General features: G+C 39.5%; 1 protein-coding gene across 2 annotated transcripts in view; it reads right to left on the reverse strand.

Moving 5' to 3' along the window:
* Positions 1-21,456, reverse strand: part of ECT2L (epithelial cell transforming 2 like) — a 1,012,011-nt gene that overhangs the window by 381,118 nt on the left and 609,437 nt on the right. For both annotated transcript variants that reach the window (XM_044064710.1, XM_044064701.1), the window contains exon 13: positions 19,851-19,954. In XM_044064710.1, coding sequence (XP_043920645.1) covers positions 19,851-19,954 — 104 coding nt within the window. The remainder of the gene's footprint in view (positions 1-19,850; positions 19,955-21,456) is intronic.

The following is a 21,456-nucleotide window of genomic DNA, read 5'->3' on the forward strand; positions in this document are numbered from 1 at the left end:
TAGGGGATCAGCGACTGAATGCTGGATCTCTTACGCACCACAGCCCGGACCCTTCGAAGGGTGATGGGTGGCCCTTCTCTGCCCACACTTGCATGGGGGGGATGAGCCCCATCCCCTGCAGTGCTTCCACCTGAAGCTGGCACAGGACCAATGGAGGAGGGAAGTCCGGGCTGGGCACCAGAGCCACTGGTGCCAGGTGCACTCGCCAACTGAGGAGGGACAGGTGGGTCCGCTGGGACCGGCCTTCCCATACGTTCTGTGATTAGGTGTGTTTCATTACAACATAAACAACAGCATTCCAGATTAGTTCTAACAGCATGCAGTAATATTCCCATTAACCCAACACACCACAGTTCCAACAGTTGAACTCAAACATAACACATGCATATATTGAACAACAGTGGTTATTCCAAACACATGCAGGGATGATTGGTAGCAACAGGCCACCATGAACGTGGTGTTTGAACAGGGCACATGCATCAACATGAGTGCAAATATTTATAGAACAATTGGACATATATCCCAACAAATATTTAAGATTACACATACCCATTGAGGTGTGGAATTGCATGGTTTATGCACAAACAGTATGGTGTAGAAAAAACCTCTGTTAACATCTTATAAACAGTTTTACTCTGCACTACATTCCTAGTAACTGCAGGTGTATATTCCCTACATGTATTATTACACTTGCCACCATGCATTAGGTTGTGTAGTGGGTTTGGCTAGTTCAATATATACTTGACCTATATCTCGCATACTAACTGTCCAGGATGCAGATGTTACTGCTACATATTTCATGGTTGCATTTATATTTCTTTATCTACATATCTGGATGTTTCCACATGACATTTTCACTTTAAATTGTACAAAACCCTGCATTTATTGAAGCACACTTACATTTCTGGGGAACATATTAGCATGCTACTCATGTGCCAGATTTACTTATGCATGCCAGCCAGTAACTGACTGTTGAGGACTGTATATTTACTTCACAGCTACTAGCACTTCCATCACCCACTTTAGATGGGACTGCAGAACTCTGGGTTGCCAGCACTTTCTAACACATTACTATTTGTATAATGCAAGGGTACAACATTTCATACTAAGTGAAATAGACACACTCTGGGTTTTAGACATTTATTAAAGACATTACACACTTTTCCACAGGCTCACTCCTTTATTTGTTTTAACGATATATATGGCAGACATGTTCACGACATATTATACCTTTATTAATAGGTTAGCACACTCTTTTTTCAGGCTCACTCACATATTCTTTTATATTACAGTGCCTGCAGAGATATTATTCCAGACATTTGTTACCTTTCTTAATGGGTTACTACAAACTTTTTCTGCCTCTCTAACGTTTTTATTTGACAGTACATGCAGAGGACTTATTCAGTCCATTTTATGGCTGTATTATTGTACTACAACACTTTCTTTCATGCTCTCTCCCATATTTTATATAACAATACATGCAGAATAATCACTAACCTGCCTGGCGGTGCAGCCTTAGCAGCCTATCAGCATAGGCTTGCTGATTCGTAACATGGTCACCTGCAGCTGTAAAGTAAATGAAGGGATATTGAGACGTTCCTATCCATTATACATACTCCATTTGAAATTCTTACATACTGCATTCCATGGCTACATACTCAGTACTGGGACATCCCGCATCCCACGGGCCTCCTGTATCCACTGGTTCAGGCGGTCCTCCTTTCATCTCTTCAGGTCTGCATGGTGGTGACGGACCTGCTCACCAGTCAGAGGAACACCTGTGGCACTGGTGATGGCACGAGCTAACCGGTTCAAAGCCTCTGCCTTGTACTCTGTCCCTTGGAACTGGCCCTGCAGGAGTCTTGCCTCGTGGCGATGGACTAGGAGCCAAACCATGTATTTGGACTCCTTGATGCCCCATCTCTGCACTCGTAAGCGCGCTCCCTCTCCAACACCAGACATTTTGACTGCAGATGTGAGCTACAATCAGTTATGGCATGTATTCCTGCCTGTGGGGGTTAAATATGCTGCATTTCCCACACTTTGTTGTGATTGGCCGTTTTGTAAAATTCTAGGCTGACTGCAGACCTGCTTAGTAATGGTTAAACTACCATTCCTAGGTTTATGAATGTTAATAGTGGCTGTTTCCCCTATGTTGTCATGGCTTAGTGGTTCTGTACTGTTATCACCAATAAATTTTACCACATATCTATTATTCCGGTTGTCCGCTTGATTGCTTTTGTGCTTCTGTTAGTGGTACTGTACTTTGATTATGATGCAAAGGGTCCTGGGTTCAAACCTCGTCATTCTTTTATTTTAATACTGTCTAGACAGGCTAGGGGGTGTGGCTGCGTTTAAGTAACTTAGCTCTACGTTGCTCCCCATGTGCCCTACGGTGCCCTGGTTGGCGCGGCGCTCACGTCAAACACATTGCGCTAGGTAAAGCGCTTTTAAATGTTGGGCAACTCTATTGTGCTGGGTTAAGCGCTATTAAACTATGGGCAACTCTGTTTAGCTGGGTAAAGTACTATTTAACTATGGGCACCTCTGTTTAACTTTCATAAAGAGATAGAATTTATTAAAGAACTTTTTTTTTACAAAGGAATTACCCATGTTGGCTTATAGACAGTTTGACAGAAGAAGTGCTATTGACAGGGAGCTGAAATATAAGCCCCTTTTAGGTTTGGTATATTAAATTATGTCACGGCAGTCCAAAAACCGGAAAAATGTATAAATTATTAGTAACTGTGCTTACAGTAAAATAGTATTGTGCTGCAAAGTATATTTTGTCATCAGTGCAGTTTGCAAGACTCTGCATTTTAAACAGACTGCAGATATAGTCATGCAAAACACTGTGTTATAACTAGACTCTGATTCAGCAGTAAACAGCTAAGACTTTGTGTCTTAAGAAGACTTTGGTTCCAGTACAGCACAGCAGCACCTTCATAAATTAATTTTTCAGATAACGGATCCATCCTAAGGGCTAGCTTCTTAAGCCTTTGATTTTCTAAGTACAGGTTAAGGACAGCCAAATGGCTTCTAAAGGTTTTAGGGATGAAGGACTGGCAGATAGAGCAGGAGGTATGGTCGTGTTCCTGGACTAGACAAAAGACACAATGGTCATGGGTGTCCTTATGTGGAATTTGATGCCTGCATCAGCATTTATCCTTCTTGATGGACATTGGCTAATGTAAAACCAGCAAACCAAGCTCAAGCAATTAATATAAGTAAGAAATCCCCAATGGGGTACTTAGCATTAAAAGTCTTGATAGAGAGGAGTAATGTGATCGATCTGATGTTAGACTGCAGCAGAAATGTTCTGAGGTCTGTGCATGAAGACATCACATTTAAGGTCCATGGTTTATGGCCCTATGTCTGACATTTTGTATAGGAGCCGACATTCAGGTTGCCTGAGGTGGAGGATCTCATACTAAGAATACTGCAACATGACAATAGAAAGACATCACAACATTTTCTTCACATTCATAAATATCTGTAGATATTTGGATAATTGCTTCATGGTTTTGGAATTATCTAAATAACAATGAGTTTCGTATCAAAATTAGTATGTGAGCAGAGCATTTTAACATCAATGGCTTGAATGCTGAATTCGTCAGACACGATGATGATCATTCCCATTATGCTTTATAGGAAGCCCTTTTTGAAACACATATTTTTACATTATATCAGCTGTCATGCTCATCATGTACTTAGGACTTTTTTGAATATGTATGCAATATATATGTATATATATATATTTATATATATATATATATATATGTGTGTGTGTGTGTGTGTGTGTGTGTGTGTGTATATATATATATATATATATATATATATATATATATGCAATATTTCAGAAATAGTCTTACATGTTATCTTGCAGGAAAGTTTAGCAAGACTTGTGTAGTAAAATTTTAACCACTAGCTAAAATCCATTTTTTCCCTTAATGTTAACCCTGTTTCAATAGTCTGCTACAAATGGGTCTTCAGCTGTACAGGGCAGGGGCAATTTCCCATTGCCTTGTGTATGACCCCTGGCATTATATTTGACATCCAAAGACATCTTCATTATGTTTTTTAATTAATTCAGTGGTGCTGAGTAATTAAGGTACAGAACAGATGTTTAGCTCATTTGCAGCAGTAATCCTTAAAAAGATATTGTATAAAATGTTCATAATTATTCAGTAATATTCATGATTTACACTCTTTTTTTCTCTGTCTCTCTTTGTTTTTTTTTTCTATAAATATACATTTTTATGTTTACTAAACTCCTTATTTTATATATCTGGCCAACAACTTATATGTACCAGATCAAAAATAAGAACAAACCAGTGTATTTATTACATCGAAAATGAGCATTTAAAGTAAAGCCCATTCATTTGTAATGGCTGTGGATGTGATTTGTTCTGCATAATCTCACATTTCTGTCACCAATATCCCACTTTAGGCATCTGAAAAGCTGCATCTGTTTGGCTAGAAACATTTATTATAGTATGTAACATGAAAGGAAGGTAATAGTTTATTTGTGTAAAGTAAGTTGGAGTATTTTACTATGGCTACTGTTTGTGTGAAAGAAAGTTGAAATACATTACTGCGGCAAGTAATTTCTGTTACACATTATTAAAATTTCTCAATTTTAATAATGACATAATAGAACACATATCATTGAGGCCTGGAGGGCAGTGGTGCAGCGGTTATCGTTGCCACCTCACAGCAAGAGGTTCTCTGGTTCAAACTTTGGCTGGGATGCCTTCTGTGCGGAGTCTGCATGTCCTTCCTGTGGTTGCGTGATTTTCCTCCGGGTGCTCCCGTTTCCTCCCGCATCCCAAAGACATGCTGTAAGTGGATTGGACACTCTAAATTGGCCCTAGGAGTGAGTGTGTGCAAGTGTGTGCCTTCTGTGGAAGGTTGGGCATTGGGCTGGCAACTTGACACTGTAAAACTCCACTACCAATCATGAGCGGACAGGTGATCCGCTGTAGTGACCCCTAACCGGGAAAAAGCTGAAAGAAGAAGAAGAAGAAGGTCTTACTTCTTGGAGGTTTTTTGGTCTTCCAGCAAATACATGAAGTTGCTATGGGTACCATTGCCACACCAGCATTTGCCAATTTAGTAATGGCTTAGTCTGACAGAGAAAAAAAAGAAAAGATATATATATATATATATATATATATATATATATATATATATATATAAATGATACATTGATGATTTACTTATTTATTTATTTTTTTGTGGAACAGCACTGAAGAGCAATTTAATGTTTTTTTTTTGTCAGACTTAAATGCTAGTACTACTTTTTTTAGAATTCACTACCAAAGGGATTACAAACTAATATTAATTTTTTGGATGTCACTATGAATTTATATTGAGACATGAAAAGTTCTTCAGTTATGATATATACAAAAGTGATGAATTTAAATAATTATGTGCATTATACTAGTGAACATAGTAGGTTGATGAAAAACAATATTGCAAGCGAGCAACATATTAGGCTGAGTACATTAATAAGTGAAGATTATGTTTTTGATAGAGAAGTATAGTTTTTGACTAGGTTATACTGAGAAAGAGGATACCCTAATAAATATTCTTGAAGTACTTAAAAAGAAAATAACTCATAATATAGTAAATATAAAGATGGGCATCATAATTTACAAGGTATTGGCATCTTTAATAGGGCTTTTTCCCTTCCTATTTGTCATGACACTAACACTATGAAAAAATAATTAAGGATAACTGGAAATTATTAGCGGCAGTCCAGAATTAGCTGATGCATCGGGATAACTCCAAACTTCACAGTAAAAAAGGAAATAATTTGAAATAGTAGTAGAACATCCTTTGAAAGACATTATATCAGAATATGGTATCTTTCCATGTAACAGATGCAAGACTTGTAGGTTTATAGAAATGGTTAACACTTTAAGGTTAGCACATTTAAGTGCAGAAATTTGTATTTATGGGTTTAACAGTTGTGACAGCAATGGAGTAGTCTATAATTCTAGATGCTAGAGCTGTTAGAGTTTCCATGACAGCACTGGAGTAGTCTATAATTCTAGATGCTGGAGCTGTTAGAGTTTCTGTGACAGCACTGGAGTTGTCTATAGTTCTAGGTGCTGGAGCTGTTAGAGTTTCTGTGACAGCACTGGAGTAGTCATAAGATGTTATTTTGTTTTTATAAAAGAAAAAAGTTAGTCAGCTGAGTTTTTCTTTGGATTCATTAAACAAGTTATAATAGGGATGTATTTTTCTGATTTTTTTCATTCTGAAGTTCTTGAGAGAATAAAGAACAAAAGTGCTCAACTTATTTCAATTGATTGAAGTGATGTTTTTTTTTTTTTATTTTTAGTGATTTTTTTTTTTTTTTTACTAGAATAAGGAATGTTACTTACAACTTAGGGGTGCCGTGATGGGGCCAGCCTTTACCTCCATGTATGCAGATTTGTTTATGACATTTTTTTATGCTGAATACATCTGTAGTTGAGAAAGAATAGTTGTGTAAAATCTTACCATAACCATAGATGTCCTTCTCTTCCATGTTGCAGTATTATCACTGTGGGATCCTCTGCCTCAGTTGACCTGAACATCAGCTCCTATACAAAAGCTTTCAGCCTGGTTGCTTTTGATGCATGGGACGTCACACATAGGGCCATAAACCAGGGACCGTAAATGTAACGTCTTCATGCACTGACCTCAGAACTAACTGCCCAGTCAGGCAGTAGCCTAGAAGATGACAAAAGATGTCCTGCAGACTTGTGGAATACCACAGACTGTCCAAAAATGAACCTAGTGCCTGTAGGGGCTCTGTGAAGGCCCACAGACCTGTAGATATAGAACTAGGGATCAGGAGGGAGGGAAGGAATACCACAACATGGAAGAGAAGGACATCTATGGTTATGGTAAGATTTTACACAACTATTCTATTCGCATGTTGCAGTGTTCTTACTGAAGGAGAGTACCACAGCTCAGGAAGGAGGAAGTGTGGAGGTAGAGGTAGTGGAGTCCAGCAATCCTTGCAGGATTGCCCTTGCGAAAACTACTCTGGCTCTGGAGAGATGGTCCAGTTTGTAAAGTTTGTTGAAGGTATGTACAGTGGACCAGGTGGCTGCCTCAAGGATGGTAGCTGTGTCTAGGCCTTTGAAGAAGGCTTTAGAGGAAGCTACTGCTCTAGAAAAATGAGCCCTGATCCCCTGATTCAGGACTTTTTCATGGTATGAGTAGCAGAAACAGATAGTTTTCCTGATGGAACAGGAAATAGTCTGTTTGGAGACTGCCTAGCCCAGGACTCTGGGATGGAAGGAAACAAAAAGTTGATTTGATTTTCTGATGATTGTCCAGATAAAATCATAGTTGTCTGTGAATATCCAGGCAGTGTAGTATTCTCTCACTGCCATTCTGGGGAGAGGAGAAGAAGGTTGGTAAGTGGATGGACTGATCTAGTGATAGCTCATTAACCACTTTGGGCATGAAGGAGTGGTTGGTGCACAGGGTCACCCTGTCGTTATGGAAGATAGTGTAAGGAGGGCATCCCATGATTGCCTGTAACTCTGAGACCCTTCTTGCTGAAGTGAGGGCTACAAGCAAAACTGTTTTCCATGTGCACATCTGCAGGGATGTGAAGTGGCTGGTTCAAATGGAGTCAGCATAAGTTTCTCCAGGATATAATTTAGGCCCCAGGGTGGTAGAGTAGGCTTTCTGGGTGATCTTATATGTGTGACCCCTGTTAAGAATAATTTAACATCCAACTTGGAGAATAAAAGAGGTTCCAGGGGTAGGTAGGCAGTGATAGCAGAGAGGTACACTTTCACGGAAGAGAATGATAGATCTTCTTTAATTAGCTCACACACATAAATTAAGACTAAAGGAACATCCAGTAGAAGGGGGTCCTTATGTCTTTGGAGACACCATTTGAAGAATCTCTCCCATTTAGAAATGTAGGATCTCCTTGTACTGGGTTTCCTGGCCTCCTGTAGGATAGAAAGCATGTCCTCTGTGTAGCTGTGTCTGAGGGGTACTAGAATTTTATCACCCAGAGAGTAAGGTTCAGCATCTCTAGGTGTGGATGGATGAGAGTTCCCTTCTGTTGTGTTAGTAGGTCCACCTTGTGAGGTAACATTTGGTGATTGCCCTTGGCGAGGGATTGTAGAAGGGGGGAACCAATGCTGCCTTGGCCAGTAAGAAGTCACCAGCAAGATTTTTGGCATTTCTCTCCTGATCATCAGGAAGACTTTCTGAATGAAATGGGAGGGGGGAAAGGCACACATAAACTGTCCCTTCCATGAGATGGTGAAGGTGTCCACACTCCAAACTAAGCGAGAGTGGTGTTAGGTACAGAATTTTCTCAGTTGTCTGCTCTGGTGGGAGGCAAACAGGTCTATATGTGGTGTACCCCATTGGTGGTCTATGTCTAGGAAAACTTCCCTGTGTAACATCCACTCATGATGTAGAGAGAATTATCTGCTTAGAGCATCTGCCTGAAGGTTGTTCTGGGAAGGGATGTATGTTGCCTGTAGAGATAAGTTGTTCTTTGAGGCTAATTCCCAAATTTGCATTGCCAGCCTGCATAGAAGGTAGAACCTGGTCCCTCCCTGTTGATGTACCACATGACAGTGTTGTTGTCTGTGAAGATTAGCAGAGGGCCTGGCTGAAGGATAGGGAGAAAAGCCTTCAGGGCTAAATTAACTGCTGTTATTTCCCTGACCTTGATATGTTTCCACAAGAGGGATGCCTGCCAAGGTGCTTGTACCATGAACCCCTTCATGGCAGTCCCCTAGCCCAGAACCAAGGCAGCTGTGTGCATATGTTGAGCTGGTGTGGGGGTAGGAGGGGTAGTCTTGGATCCCTTTGAGCCTGTTGTATCCACCACCTTAGTTCTGGTTGTAGACAAGGCAGGAAGGGTATTTGGAAGTCAAGAGGATAGTTGTTCTGGGACCATATGTTCTTTAAATATGACTACAGCTTCCTCATGTGCATCCTGGCTAGGGGAAGCATAGGGATGGTGGCTGCCATCAGACCCAAAAGGCGCATAAACTGTCTTGCTGACAGCTGGTCTATCTGTAGGAGGTCATGGAAATTGTTTGTCTGGGAGATTACTTTGTCTTGGGGTAAAAATGCTTTCATCAGGTCTGTCCGAATCCTGAAACCCAGGAAGACCTTGTCTTGTTCTGGGGAAAGGGATGACTTGGGGAGGTGTGAAACCTAGTCTCTGAAGCAGGGACATAGAGATCTGGAAATTATTTTTGAGGGTCTCTTCTTTTTCTGCAAGAATTAGAATATCATCTAGGTAGAGCTAGATCTGTATGTCCTTGGTCCTGCAGAAGGCTATAGTGGGAACTAGGCATTTGAAAACCCTTGGTGCAGTGGATGAACCAAAGGACAATGCAGTCAATTGAAAAGGAGAGCATGGCCCAGCATAAGTATTTCTTGCAGTTTGGGTGTATGGGGATGTGGAGGTAAGCCTCCTTCAGGTCCAAAGTGGCCAAGAATGCTTGTGGTGGCCATAGTGTTAGCAGGGTGTATAGGGACAGCATTCTGAAAGAGGGGACTTTTAGAAAAAGATTTAGAATGGATAAGTCCAGGATAGGTCTCCATGCTCCATCCTTTTCTGGATCTAGGAAAAGTCTGGAGTAAAAACCTTTTCCTTCTTGTCCTGATGGGATGGGTTATATGGTGCCTTGTGCCTGTAGATCCTGGATAATGTGGGGAATTAGGTGAAGCTGATTTTTGGATGGAAAAGGAATGCCCTGTGGGGTGGGTCTTTTCTGCCAGGAGAGGAAATATCCTTTTTCTACTAATGCCAGCACCCAGTGGTCTGTGATTTCTTTCCAAAGTGGCAGACAGTGAAAGAGATGGGAAGACAGGGGTAGATGGGCAAGGCAGTCACGCATTGTTACCATTATTTCTGTCCTGAAATGACTGTCACTGGGCTGGCTGAGAAGAGGTAGTCCTTGAAGACTTGGTAGAAGAAGGGGTGGTCATGGAGGGGGCCCTTCTGACATAGGATGTTTTGGCAGGATAATTTCTATAGTACTTAGATATAGGAGAAACCAGCAGGTGTTTAACATCATGTAGCTCTTTGCTCTTCTACTGTAGATTTTTAAATAGCTCTCCAGACTGCTTACCAAACAGAAGATTATTATCAAGAGGAGCATTTAGGATTTTGGACTTAAAATCCTCTGGCAGTTGTTGGAGCCTAAGCCAGGAGTATCTACACAGAAATGATGCAGTTGCAGCTCATCTAGCAGAAGACTCTGCTGTGTCATAACTGCATTTAATGGAGTGCCTGGCTGCCTGGGATGCCAGGGGTAGCTTAGATGCTACTTCAGTTTTGTTAGGGGAGTCAGGCAGGGAGTTCAGAAGTGTACAGGCTTGGGATACCAAGTCCAAGGCATATTTCATCATATGTGTTTGGTAGTTCATAGCTCTGAAGACCAGGGTGGAAGATGTGTAAGTCTTCTTGCCCAGCCTAATCATAATTTTCCTATCTTTATCTGAAGGTAAAAGAGACGAAGAAGGGAGCAGTCTAGATTGTCTATCTGGGGCCACAGCTATAACAGCAGGTTCCACCAAGGGGGGGTACTAGGAATTTGTGGTCATCAGGTACCTTATAGAAATGGTCTGGTCTCTTTGGGGAAGGAGGCTGAGAGTCAGGGTTCTTAGAGCAAGAAGCAAAGGTGTCAAGGTATGCAGGGATCACTGCAGGAATGGCTGATGGGGAGGGTGATTCAATCTGCAACAACTCAAAGTATCTTTTTTGAGTTTCTGTCATTTGGGAAGTATCCCATTTGAAGTATTCTTTCATCTTAGTGATAGTTTCACCAAATGTTATGTGCTCTGGAGGGGAAATCTCCTTCAACAGAATCCTCATCTGGAGAATAATATTCTGGGGGGGGTGCTATTTGGGATGAGTAGGTGATATACTCCTCAGAGCAAGAGGAGAGGGCCTCTTCTTCTTCTTCCTGGGGAATAGAGGGAACCTTGGGCTAAGCAGTGAAACAGAGGGGGCTGAGGAGGATGTAGGCCTAAGGGCCATGAAGGCCTGCATTAGGGACTGAGTAAAAGACTGACAGTCTGGTTGTCCTTCAAGAGGGGTAGATAAATGTTTAGTTTTTTGTCTTCTTTTTAAAGGAGTAGTTTTGGGAGACACTGTAGGCCTTGATTCTGGAGCCTTATCAAAAGAAGACGACTTGGATTTCTGAGATCCAGAAGCGCATCCGGTGTAACCTAGCTCCCCCTCGACATTGGAAATAACTGATGTCTGAGACATCTCAGCAGACATGCCAGTCGGTGCTTTGGAGATGGCTAGCTCGAGATAAGCTATAGAAGCAGGCCCTCAACTCCTATATCAGCGGTTGGTGGGGAGTCCAACAACAAAGACGTAGTAGTGATAGGCAGTGAAACTTTGGCCTTTTTCTTTGTTGGTTTCATTAGGTCAGCTGATTCTGTTGCAGTGTGCTAAACAATGAATAAAGGTTAAAATCAATTCTTCTATAAAAATGGAAAATAAATGAGGCATACAATAAAGCTTGTTTAAATGTAGAAATAGAGCTTAGCAATATGTGATGAGCATCCATACTATGCGACATAGCTCTGACTGTATCTATTAATAGACATGCCTTTTATAAACTCAGCAATTTATTTATTTTATTTATTGCATTTGTTTGCCAGGAAGGGCCACTGGGCCAAAAAGTGTCCATTTTCATTGGAGACCCGGGAAGAAAAGCTTCACATATATACAATACATACAGTTTGAAATATACAATGTACAAATTTTCATAAAAACACAAATAGTACTTATAACAATAGAAACAGTAAACAGAGTTTTTTGACAAATGAAAAGGTAATACACCTGTAAATAGATGTGACTACTGACAGTACAAATTGTTATTGATACAGAAAGACAGTGCAGCTGAGTGCACAATATCAGTTGACAATACATTTACACCAGGGTACAGAAGTGGATTATCTATCAGAAGGAAAGGTGATGGTTAGGAGGTAGTAGAAGAAGGAGGGAGGAGAGGTGGGAATAGAAGAGGGGAAGGGGTAAAGACAGGTATGGAATAAGGGGAGAGATAATGTCAGGTTATGTGTTGTAAGGAGGTGGTGCATGTACATTGCCAGTGGGAGGACAAATGTAGTTTCAAAGATTTTTTGAAGATAGATGTATTGCTGGTGGATCTAAGTGAGGGTGGGAGAGAGTTCCATAGCTTAGCAGTGGAAAAGGAATGGAGTGTTTGACCAGCAGAAATGTTGGGTTTCTCAACCTGTAGGAACATATGGATTTCAGAGCAGAGAGGCCTATTTGGGTGATATAGTGTAAATAGATTAGAAAGAGCAGGGCAGCTGGATGGGTTGAATATTAGTTTATGGGCAGTAGTTAGTTGACTATATGTAAGATGGTGAGGAAGTTCTAGCCAGTTTAGTATTTGAAGAGAGGTACAATGGTGGGATAGTTGTCGTCCACTGGTGACGAACATTGCAATTTTGTTATAGCATGACTGTAGTTTGGATTTAACACTGACCTGTATATTGGTGAAAAGAGGAGTACCATAAAGAAGAGATGGGAGAAGGAAGTAGGAGGCAAGGGCTAGTTTGGAGGAGTAGTTGAGGAATGTTTTGTGCCTGTATAGCATGCCCATTTTCTGGTGTGCTGTTTTAAATGTTACTGTGAATATGCATGTGAAAAGTTAAATGCTCATCTATGGTGACACCTAGAAGTTTAGTATGTGTGACAACTTCAATAGAAGTGTTATCCTGGGAGAGAATAGAAAATGTGTGTTTGTTTATGGTGATGGTCTCTTAGGGGTGAATAACATTAGCTTAGTTTTTTTGGGATTTCATGCTAGATGGTTGTTGGTCAGCCATAGTTCAGTGGAGCTAAGAGCTGCCTGGGTACATTTCTGAAGATCATGTAGGGAGTTGGCAATGCAGATGATAGTAGAGTCATCTGTGTACTGGATGACTGACCCTTGAGTGAGGCTAGAGTAGAAGTCATTGATGAAAATGCTGAATAGTACTGGTCCTAAGATGGACCCTTGGGGGACACCTGTAGAGGTATTAAGGAAAGGGGAGAAGGAGTTTTGCCACTTTGTAGCTTGTTCCCTGCCAGTGAGGTAGTTGGAAAACCATTGTAGGGTAGAGGGAGAGAGATACTTGTGTTAGCTAGTTTTCTGAGAAGAAGAGGGTGGGAGATAGTATCAAAGGCTTTGAAAAGGTCAAGAAATAGTGAGGAGGCAGGTTTTCTGGCATCATGTGCCTTATTGATAGAGTCACATAAGGATATAAAATCAGTAGTGGTGCTACGTCATGGTCTAAAACCATGCTGGGTTGGTGAGAGTATGTTATTGTTGAGTAAATAGTTAAGGAATTGGCTGTGGATACATTTTTCAAGAATTTTTGAGATAGGGGAGAGAGTGGCAATGGGTTGAAAGTTGAAGATATCTATTTTGTTTCCACCTTTGTGAAGTGGGAGGATGTAGGCTTTTTTCCAAATGGAAGGAACATAAGACTCTTGAATGAACCTATTGAGAAGTATGCTAACAGGGTAGGCAATGGAGTTTGTGGCTTTCTGAAGGAACTCCTGAGGGAAGTTGTCAGGGGCATTAGTGCACGGTGTTAATTTCAGAAGCAGTTTACTATGGCTGTGGGAATAGGTGCTAGAGAGAAGTTGTGTGTGTGGGAAGAGGCAGTATTAGTAGCAGGGGGGGTCAGGTGGATTAGGTTGGGTTTGAGGGAAGTTGGTATTGAGATTAGATACGATGTCAATAAAATGTTATAAAAACTGTGGCTATTTCTATGGGATTTCTTTCTGGGTCTGGACAGAGGCTGTTTTATGATCCTGGGTATAGTAAGATGTTGATTGAGCTCCAGAAGTGGTTTGGATTATGTTTGGGTTAGTTTTGTAAAGTATGATAGTATTCTTTTTTATCTTTACTGACTTGGCACTTTACTTGGTTGTGAAGGTGTCTGTAGTTTAAGAGGGCAATACAAGCCATTTCCTTAAAAAAACATTATTAGCAAAAAAGTTGACAGATAAACGGACATGGCTTTTTATAAAATCAGCAGTACGTATTTTTCTACAAGATGTTTCCTTAAAAAAACGTTTGTCACAATATTAAAAAAAAATTCACGTAATTCCTCACAGATGAATGGACATAGTCAACAGAAAAAAAACAATTTGTATGTGCTTTACCACAAAACATTTCCTTAAAAAACAAGTCTGGAAAGTAAAACATCAGCAGAACAGATGTTTCTGTATAAAGCCAAAAAAAGATATCAAGAAGAAAAACAGGATCTAATGTGCACAAGAAGAACAGTATAAATAGACTGCAAAAATTCAGCTGTGTTAAAGGTATTGGTAGGAATACACTTGTTCCAAGGTATTGTATAGGCGAAGGAGGTATAATCATCCATGCTGACCATGAAGTAAAACTTTATACATCTAAATTATAAGTTGTTGCAGCAGCACATGTTGTTTGTTATATGTATAAGTTATTAGTAACTGTGCTTACAGTAAAATAGTATTGTGCTGCAAAGTATATTTTCTCATCAGTGCAAGATTCTGCATTTTAAACAGACTGCAGATATAGTCATGCAAAGCTCTGTGTTATAACTAGACTCTGATTCAGCAGTAAACAGCTAAGACTTTGTGTCTTAAGAAGACTTTGGTTCCAGTACAGCACAGCAGCACCTTCATAAATTAATTTTTCAAATAACGGCTCCATCATAAGGGCTAGCTTCTTAAGCCTTTGATTTTCTAAGTACAGGTTAAGGGCAGCCAAACAGCTTCTAAAAGTTTTGGGGATGAAGGACTGGCTGATAGAGCAGGAGGTATGGTCATGTTCCAAAGAATGAAAGAAAGTCTGTGACAAAAGACACAATGGTCATGGGTGTCCTTATGCGGAATTTGATGCCCGCATCAGCATTTACCCTTCTTGATGGACATTGGCTAATGTAAAAGCAGCAAACCAAGCTCAAGCAATTAATATAAGTAAGAAATCCCCAACGGGGTACTTAGCATTACATGTCTTGATAGAGAGGAGTGATGCGATCGATCTGATGTTCGACTGCAGCAGAAAAGTTCTGAGGTTTGTGCATGCAGACATCACATTTAAGGTCCCTGGTTTATGGTCCTATGTGTGACATGTCACACACCAACAGCACTCAGGCTGAAAGCTTTTGTATAGGAGCCGACATTCAGGTTGCCTGAGGTGGGGGATCCCACACTAAGAATACTGCAACATGAGAACAGAAGGACATCTCAACATTTTCTTCACATTCATAAATATCTGTAGATATTTGGATAACTGCTTCATGGTTTGGACTAGCAGCAATGAATAACTGAGTGAGTTTTGGAATTATCAAAATAACAATGAGTTTCGGATCAAAATTCGCATGTGAGCAGAGCAGTTTAACATCAATGGCTTGAATGCTGAATTCATCAGATTCATTGATGATGATCATTCCCATTACGCTTTATAGGAAGCCCTTTTTGAAACACATATTTTTACATTATATCAGCTGTCATGCTCATCATGTACTTAGGAATTTTTTGAATATGTATGCAATATATATATATATATATATATATATATTATATTTGTGTGTGTGTGTGTGTGCAGTATTTCAGAAATAGTCTTACATGTTATCTTGCAGGAAAGTTTAGCAAGACTAGTGTAGTAAAATTTTAACCACTAACTAAAATCCACTTTCTCTCTTAGACAAAAAAATGTTAACCCTGTTTCAATAGTCTGCTACAAATGGGTCTTCAGCTGTACAGGGTGGGAGCAATTTCCCATTGCCTTGTGTATGACCCCTGGCATTGTATTTGACATCCAAAGACATCTTCATTACATTTTTTAATTAATTCAGTGGTGCTGAGTAATTAAGGTACAGAACAGATGTTTAGATCATTTGCAGCAGTAATCCTTACAAAGGATCTTGTATACAATGTTCATAATTATTCAGTAATATCCATGAGTTACACTCTCTTTTTCTCTGTCTCTCTTTGTTTTTTTTTCTATAAATATACATTTTTATGTTTACTAAACTCCTTATTTTATATATCTGACCAACAACTTATATGTACCAGATCAAAAAACAAAGCCAGTGTATTTATTACATCGGAAATGAGCATTTAAAGTAAAGCCCATTTATTTGTAATGGCTGTGGATGTGATTTGTTCTGCATAATCTCACATTTCTGTCACCAATATCCCACTTTAGGCATCTGAAAAGTTGCATCTGTATGGCTAGAAACATTTATTATAGTATGTAACATGAAAGGAAGGCAACAGTTTATTTGTGTAAAGCAAATTGGAGTATTTTACTATGGCTACTGTTTGTGTGAAAGAAAGTTGAAATACATTACTGCGGCAAATAATTTCTGTTATTTATTTATTTATTTATTTTCAGTTTGATGACCGGGGAAGTCCATTGGGCCAAGCAGAGCCCATTTTCAATGGAGACCTGGAGAGAAAAGCTCCAAGAGCAGTTAACAGAATATAACATATGCAAAGTATGAAATATACAGTATACAAAAGCATAAATATACAATATAAAATACAAATACAAAATCAGCGAGTATACATTTAAAAAACACAAATGTTAAAATATAGATAAAGTCAAAAGCACTAAAGATAATATAATGAAAAGTGCAAGTCATAAAGTGTTAATACAAGTTTAGTGTTTGTTCTAACAATAATGCTATTGATCAGAGGTGATAGTAGATGAGATTGAAGGGAGGTTTGAAAGAGACAAAAGTGTAATTTCGGTGGGAACTTAGCAGGAACAGTCCCAGCTGGAGGTAATGTAAGAATGGAGGAGAGATTTGAAATTAAAGTGGTTCTGAGTACAGCAGAGAGAGGGGAGAAGAGAATTCCATAGTTTAGCTAAGGAGTGAGATAGAAGTAATTGGCCAGAAGGGTGAAGGAGTTTATAGATTTTAAAGAAGATTTGTTTTTCAAATCTAAGAGTATAACTGGGAAGGTAAGGGGTTAAGCTAGATGAAAGACAGGGGCAGATGGAGGGTTGGAATATGAGTTTGTGAGCAGTGGTGAGATGTATGAATTTCAGGTAATTAGTAAGCTCAAGCCAGTTTAGGGAGTGGAGGGAATGGCAGTGATGGGTGAGTATTTGGACCCTGTAGCAAAATTCCAGTTTGTTTTTTAAACTAAGTTGGATATGTGTATGTAGAGGAGGCACCATACATAAGAGAAGCGAGCAGGTGGGAGGAGGGCTAGAGTACGTCTGGTAGAAGCGGTTAGATAGCAATTTTGTTGACACAGCAGATCTAGTTTTTGGTGGGGTTTTTTGATATTATTTTGGATGTGGATATTGAATTTTAAATGTTCATCAGTGGTGACTCCGAATAGTTTGGTGTGAGGTACAATATTGATTAGAGTGTTATTGTGGCTTTTTATTTTAAAGGAGCTTTTGTCTATGGTAAAATTTCTCAAAGGAGAGAATATCATGATTTTTGTTTTGTTAGCATTGAGAGAGAGAGATGGTTGTTTAGTATCCATGTTTTGGTATTGGAGAAGGCTGTTTGGATTTTTTGAAGGAGTTCGGAGGGAGAGTTTTCTGTATAGATGATTGTGGAAACATCAGCATACTGTATCAGTGTAGCATTATCTATGGATTTGTGAAAGTAGTTAATGAAAATATTGCAAAGTAAAGGGCCGAGAATAGAGCCTTGGGGATGCTGGAGGAATTATTGAGAAAGGATGAAGTGGAATTTTTCCATTTAACAGCTTGTTGTCTATTGGTGAGATAATTTTTAAACCAGGCTATGCAGGATGGAGAGAAACTGAGGGAGGAAAGTTGAGATAAGACTAGAGGATATGATACAGTGTCAAAGGCTTTAGAGAGATCTAAGTAAAGAGAGGATATGATTTTCTCAGAGTCACAAGCATGATTATTTGTGTCAAGAAAGGACAGAAGAGCAGTGGTAGTGCTGTGGCCAGGCCTGAAACCAGCCAAACCAGAGAGGCAAGCAGTGGAAAACTGTCAGTGAAGACCTCTTGTTACATTTCAGTTGTTGAAAACATAAGGCTACAACCATGTAAGCATACTCTATCTGCAGCCGTCCATTCCTAGTTTGACCTATAAGTGGGAACTTGGGAAAATAATGCTGGCTTGTGGCTACCCCAGCTGTCTTTTTACTATGGCAGTTCTTTCTAAATCTATTGTAAAGTTTATTTCATCTCTTTTGCCCTCTTTTTGTTTCTGCAAGCAATGGTCTCTTGAATGTTGTTTTTCCCTTGATTTTATTATTTAATGCTGGTGATAAATGAACTTTCACACCATACATTTTGGTTGAAACAAAAATTTGAATTATCTGTTTTTTAATGTTATGTCACAATGCTATTGGAAGTAAGGGAGATTGTTGTTTGGTATGCAAATGTTCTGTTAAAATTAAGTATACATATTTTTGGCTGGATGCATTTATTTTTAAAGACCTTTTGCCAATGTGTGCATGTTGAAAGGTATGGTTTCATAGTGTCATAGTTTCATAGGTACTTAATAGGCTATTGATCTATGAGGATCTTTAGAAGCTTTCAAATACATTCTCATGATGTTTTAAGCCCTTATATTTTAAACAGAAATAACAAAAAGACAGGCAGAACATTTACATGTTGCTCCTATCCATGAGGGACAAATGTGCTAAACTAGGGGTAAATTAGTAAGCATATGACTGTATCTCAGTTTGTTATCAATATAAGTTAATATGACACCTATAGTGGAATGTAGCTACTGGCTGATTGACAGGTCATGTAGTCGATGATATGAGATTACTTTTATGAATGTTGAAAACTGGCTAAGTCAGCTAATAATAATATAGTCACAAATGTCCACACACACACACACACACACACACACACACACACACACACACACACACACACACACACACACACACACACACACACACAATATCTCTCTCTCTCTCTCTCTCTATATATATATATATATATACACACACACACACACATCATTTATGTATACAAAAACACAATATGTCTTGCCTTTTACTCTGTTTATTTCCATATTCACAAAGTCTGTATTGTCCAACTTGTGTTATCCAAAACTGTAAACTGACAAGTGCATAACATAACCCAGGTGTGAATGATCTTTCATAATGCTAATAATGATTAATTACAAATTATTTCAATACACCTGGCATATAGAGACTCATGGACAGCTAAAATATGGCAAGCCTCTCCTAAAGAAATTTTTGTTGTCACTTTTTCCCACCAGCCTCTCAATCATCAGCTCCCTCCTACTCAACTAGTCCATTCATTCCCCATCATCGATCAAAGGTAATTTACAATTGGTCATCATTCAAATAGCCATCGGGGTGGTTTGTGCATTTCATTATGCAGCCCTAACATCCCCTCCTTGCTCTCAGAATTATCATGTGAGGAAGAGGACATGGAATGGGCTGACAATGAAGGACATCCCCTTACTTATGCAAGAGGCATTCCCATTCATGCAGCCTTGCCCACCCAAATTACAAGACATGGTTCCCATGATTATCATCAGGGCAATTGCACCTGCCTAATATGCCTCTGAGTTCATAGAAATCTTTCCACCTTCATGCCCTCTCACTCCTTCCTCTTTCCTCCCTGTCTGCTTCACTGCTAAGGCCGCTAATCAAAACCATTTGCCTGGGCTGCAGTTAGGGCTTCATACCTCTATTGCCACGAATCCAGACCTATCATAAAGTTTAAAGATGAATGGTAAAGTCATGATCCTGTACCACTATATATCAAACCATTCAGTACAATGTGTTTGTTTTACACAAAGTATGGAAAACAACATAATAAAATAACTTATCCTGAGAGTACTTACAGAGGCAGCAGATGCTAGGGCACTCAGTGCTTCAGTCAATGTCTGAGCCACTTCCTTATTCTCCTCGATTTTTGCCATGCTCATTGAATCAAACATAAACTGTCCTGAATGTATAAAAATGAGAATCCAGATAAGATATTTGTTACTTAAGTTTGACTGAAAGAAACTAGAGGATTTAAAGGTACATTTTATATTCCACAAGACCTAAGATAAAGTATGCAAAAACACACTGATACTGAAAAAAATTATAATCTAGAGGATTTGACAAGGTGGGACAGTGATGCACTGGTCATCATTGTTGTCTCACAGCAAGAGTTTCTCCGGTTCAATTCTTGACTGGGGTGCCTTATCTGTGGAGTCTCCATGTCCTCCCTGTGTTTGTGTAGGTTTCCTCTGGGTACTCCTGTTTCCTGCCACATTCCCAAGACATGCTGCAGGTGGACTGGACACTCTAAATTGGCCCTAGGTGTGAGTGTGCGCATGTGTGTGTGCCTTCTGAGGAAGGCTGGGCATCGGGCTGTAACTTGACACCATACAACTCTACTGCCACTCATTCTGTGGACCAATTATCTGCTGTGGCGACCTCCTAACAGAAGCAGCCAAAAGGAAAAGAAGAGGATTTGACAACAGGCTATGGAAATGCATCACAGAAAAAACTATAGGAAGAACTTCTAGTCTATTTACAGAAATGACATAAACATTTTTATACCTACTTTATTAACCACCTGGGTAATTAGGCAAGCATTTGCTTTACTAACCTGCTAAAATGTACCATTCCTGAAGGCACTCTGCCACATAACCCTGAAATTAAAGCTTGCATATGTCATTTTTTTAAAGGGAGACTGGCATCTAGCATTCAGCAGATCCCTCTCCACTTTAAGGCAAGCAGACAGTTCTAAATCAACCCAGTTTTAGAGAATACATGTAATCAATCTGTACAATGCAAATATAGGAAGAGAGAGCATCTTCAAAAATAGGTATGATTCACTTTTATCAAAGATGTGGTAGGAGGGGGTTAGTGGTGGGATAAGTACCTTAATCAACTCTTGGGCAACCTGAAGTAATATAATGAAACACATTCCTTTTTCTACATAAATGGTATTACAGAAATGGAAAAACATTCAGCAATGTAAATTAACAGAAAAGCATAATTAATACATTATATACATGAGGGTGATGCATGCAAGACAGGTATTGTAAAAGAGTTGAGACATGAATTAGAAGGGCCCTTTGACTTCTTTTTCCAACAAATCAGTCAATGGCAACTGTTCTTAATAATTTGTCTAAAGACAAGATGTCTGCAGATACTGCTGGTGATCTAAGTTCATCTAGTAGTGTGTCATTATGTCAACTATGAAGCAAAGAGAGGGACATAGTGGCAGACAGACAGAAACACAGAAAGACAGCACCTACAGTTCTGCTCTTCACTCTTAAAGGACAGGGTATGGTCATGAGACCTTGTATTACTGACATGCTGTGAAGGCCACAGCAGACTTAGCAAACCTACTACATGTACTTCAAGGGGTTCCATACAGATATATAACAGGTCAGACATAGCAGCATCTATGTTTACAGCACTGCAACTGTACAGTCAAAAATGATATTT

This window comes from Protopterus annectens, chromosome 1.part0 (assembly GCF_019279795.1).
Source record: "Protopterus annectens isolate FY-2018-M chromosome 1.part0, PAN1.0, whole genome shotgun sequence".
Classification (NCBI taxonomy): Eukaryota; Metazoa; Chordata; order Ceratodontiformes; family Protopteridae; genus Protopterus; species Protopterus annectens.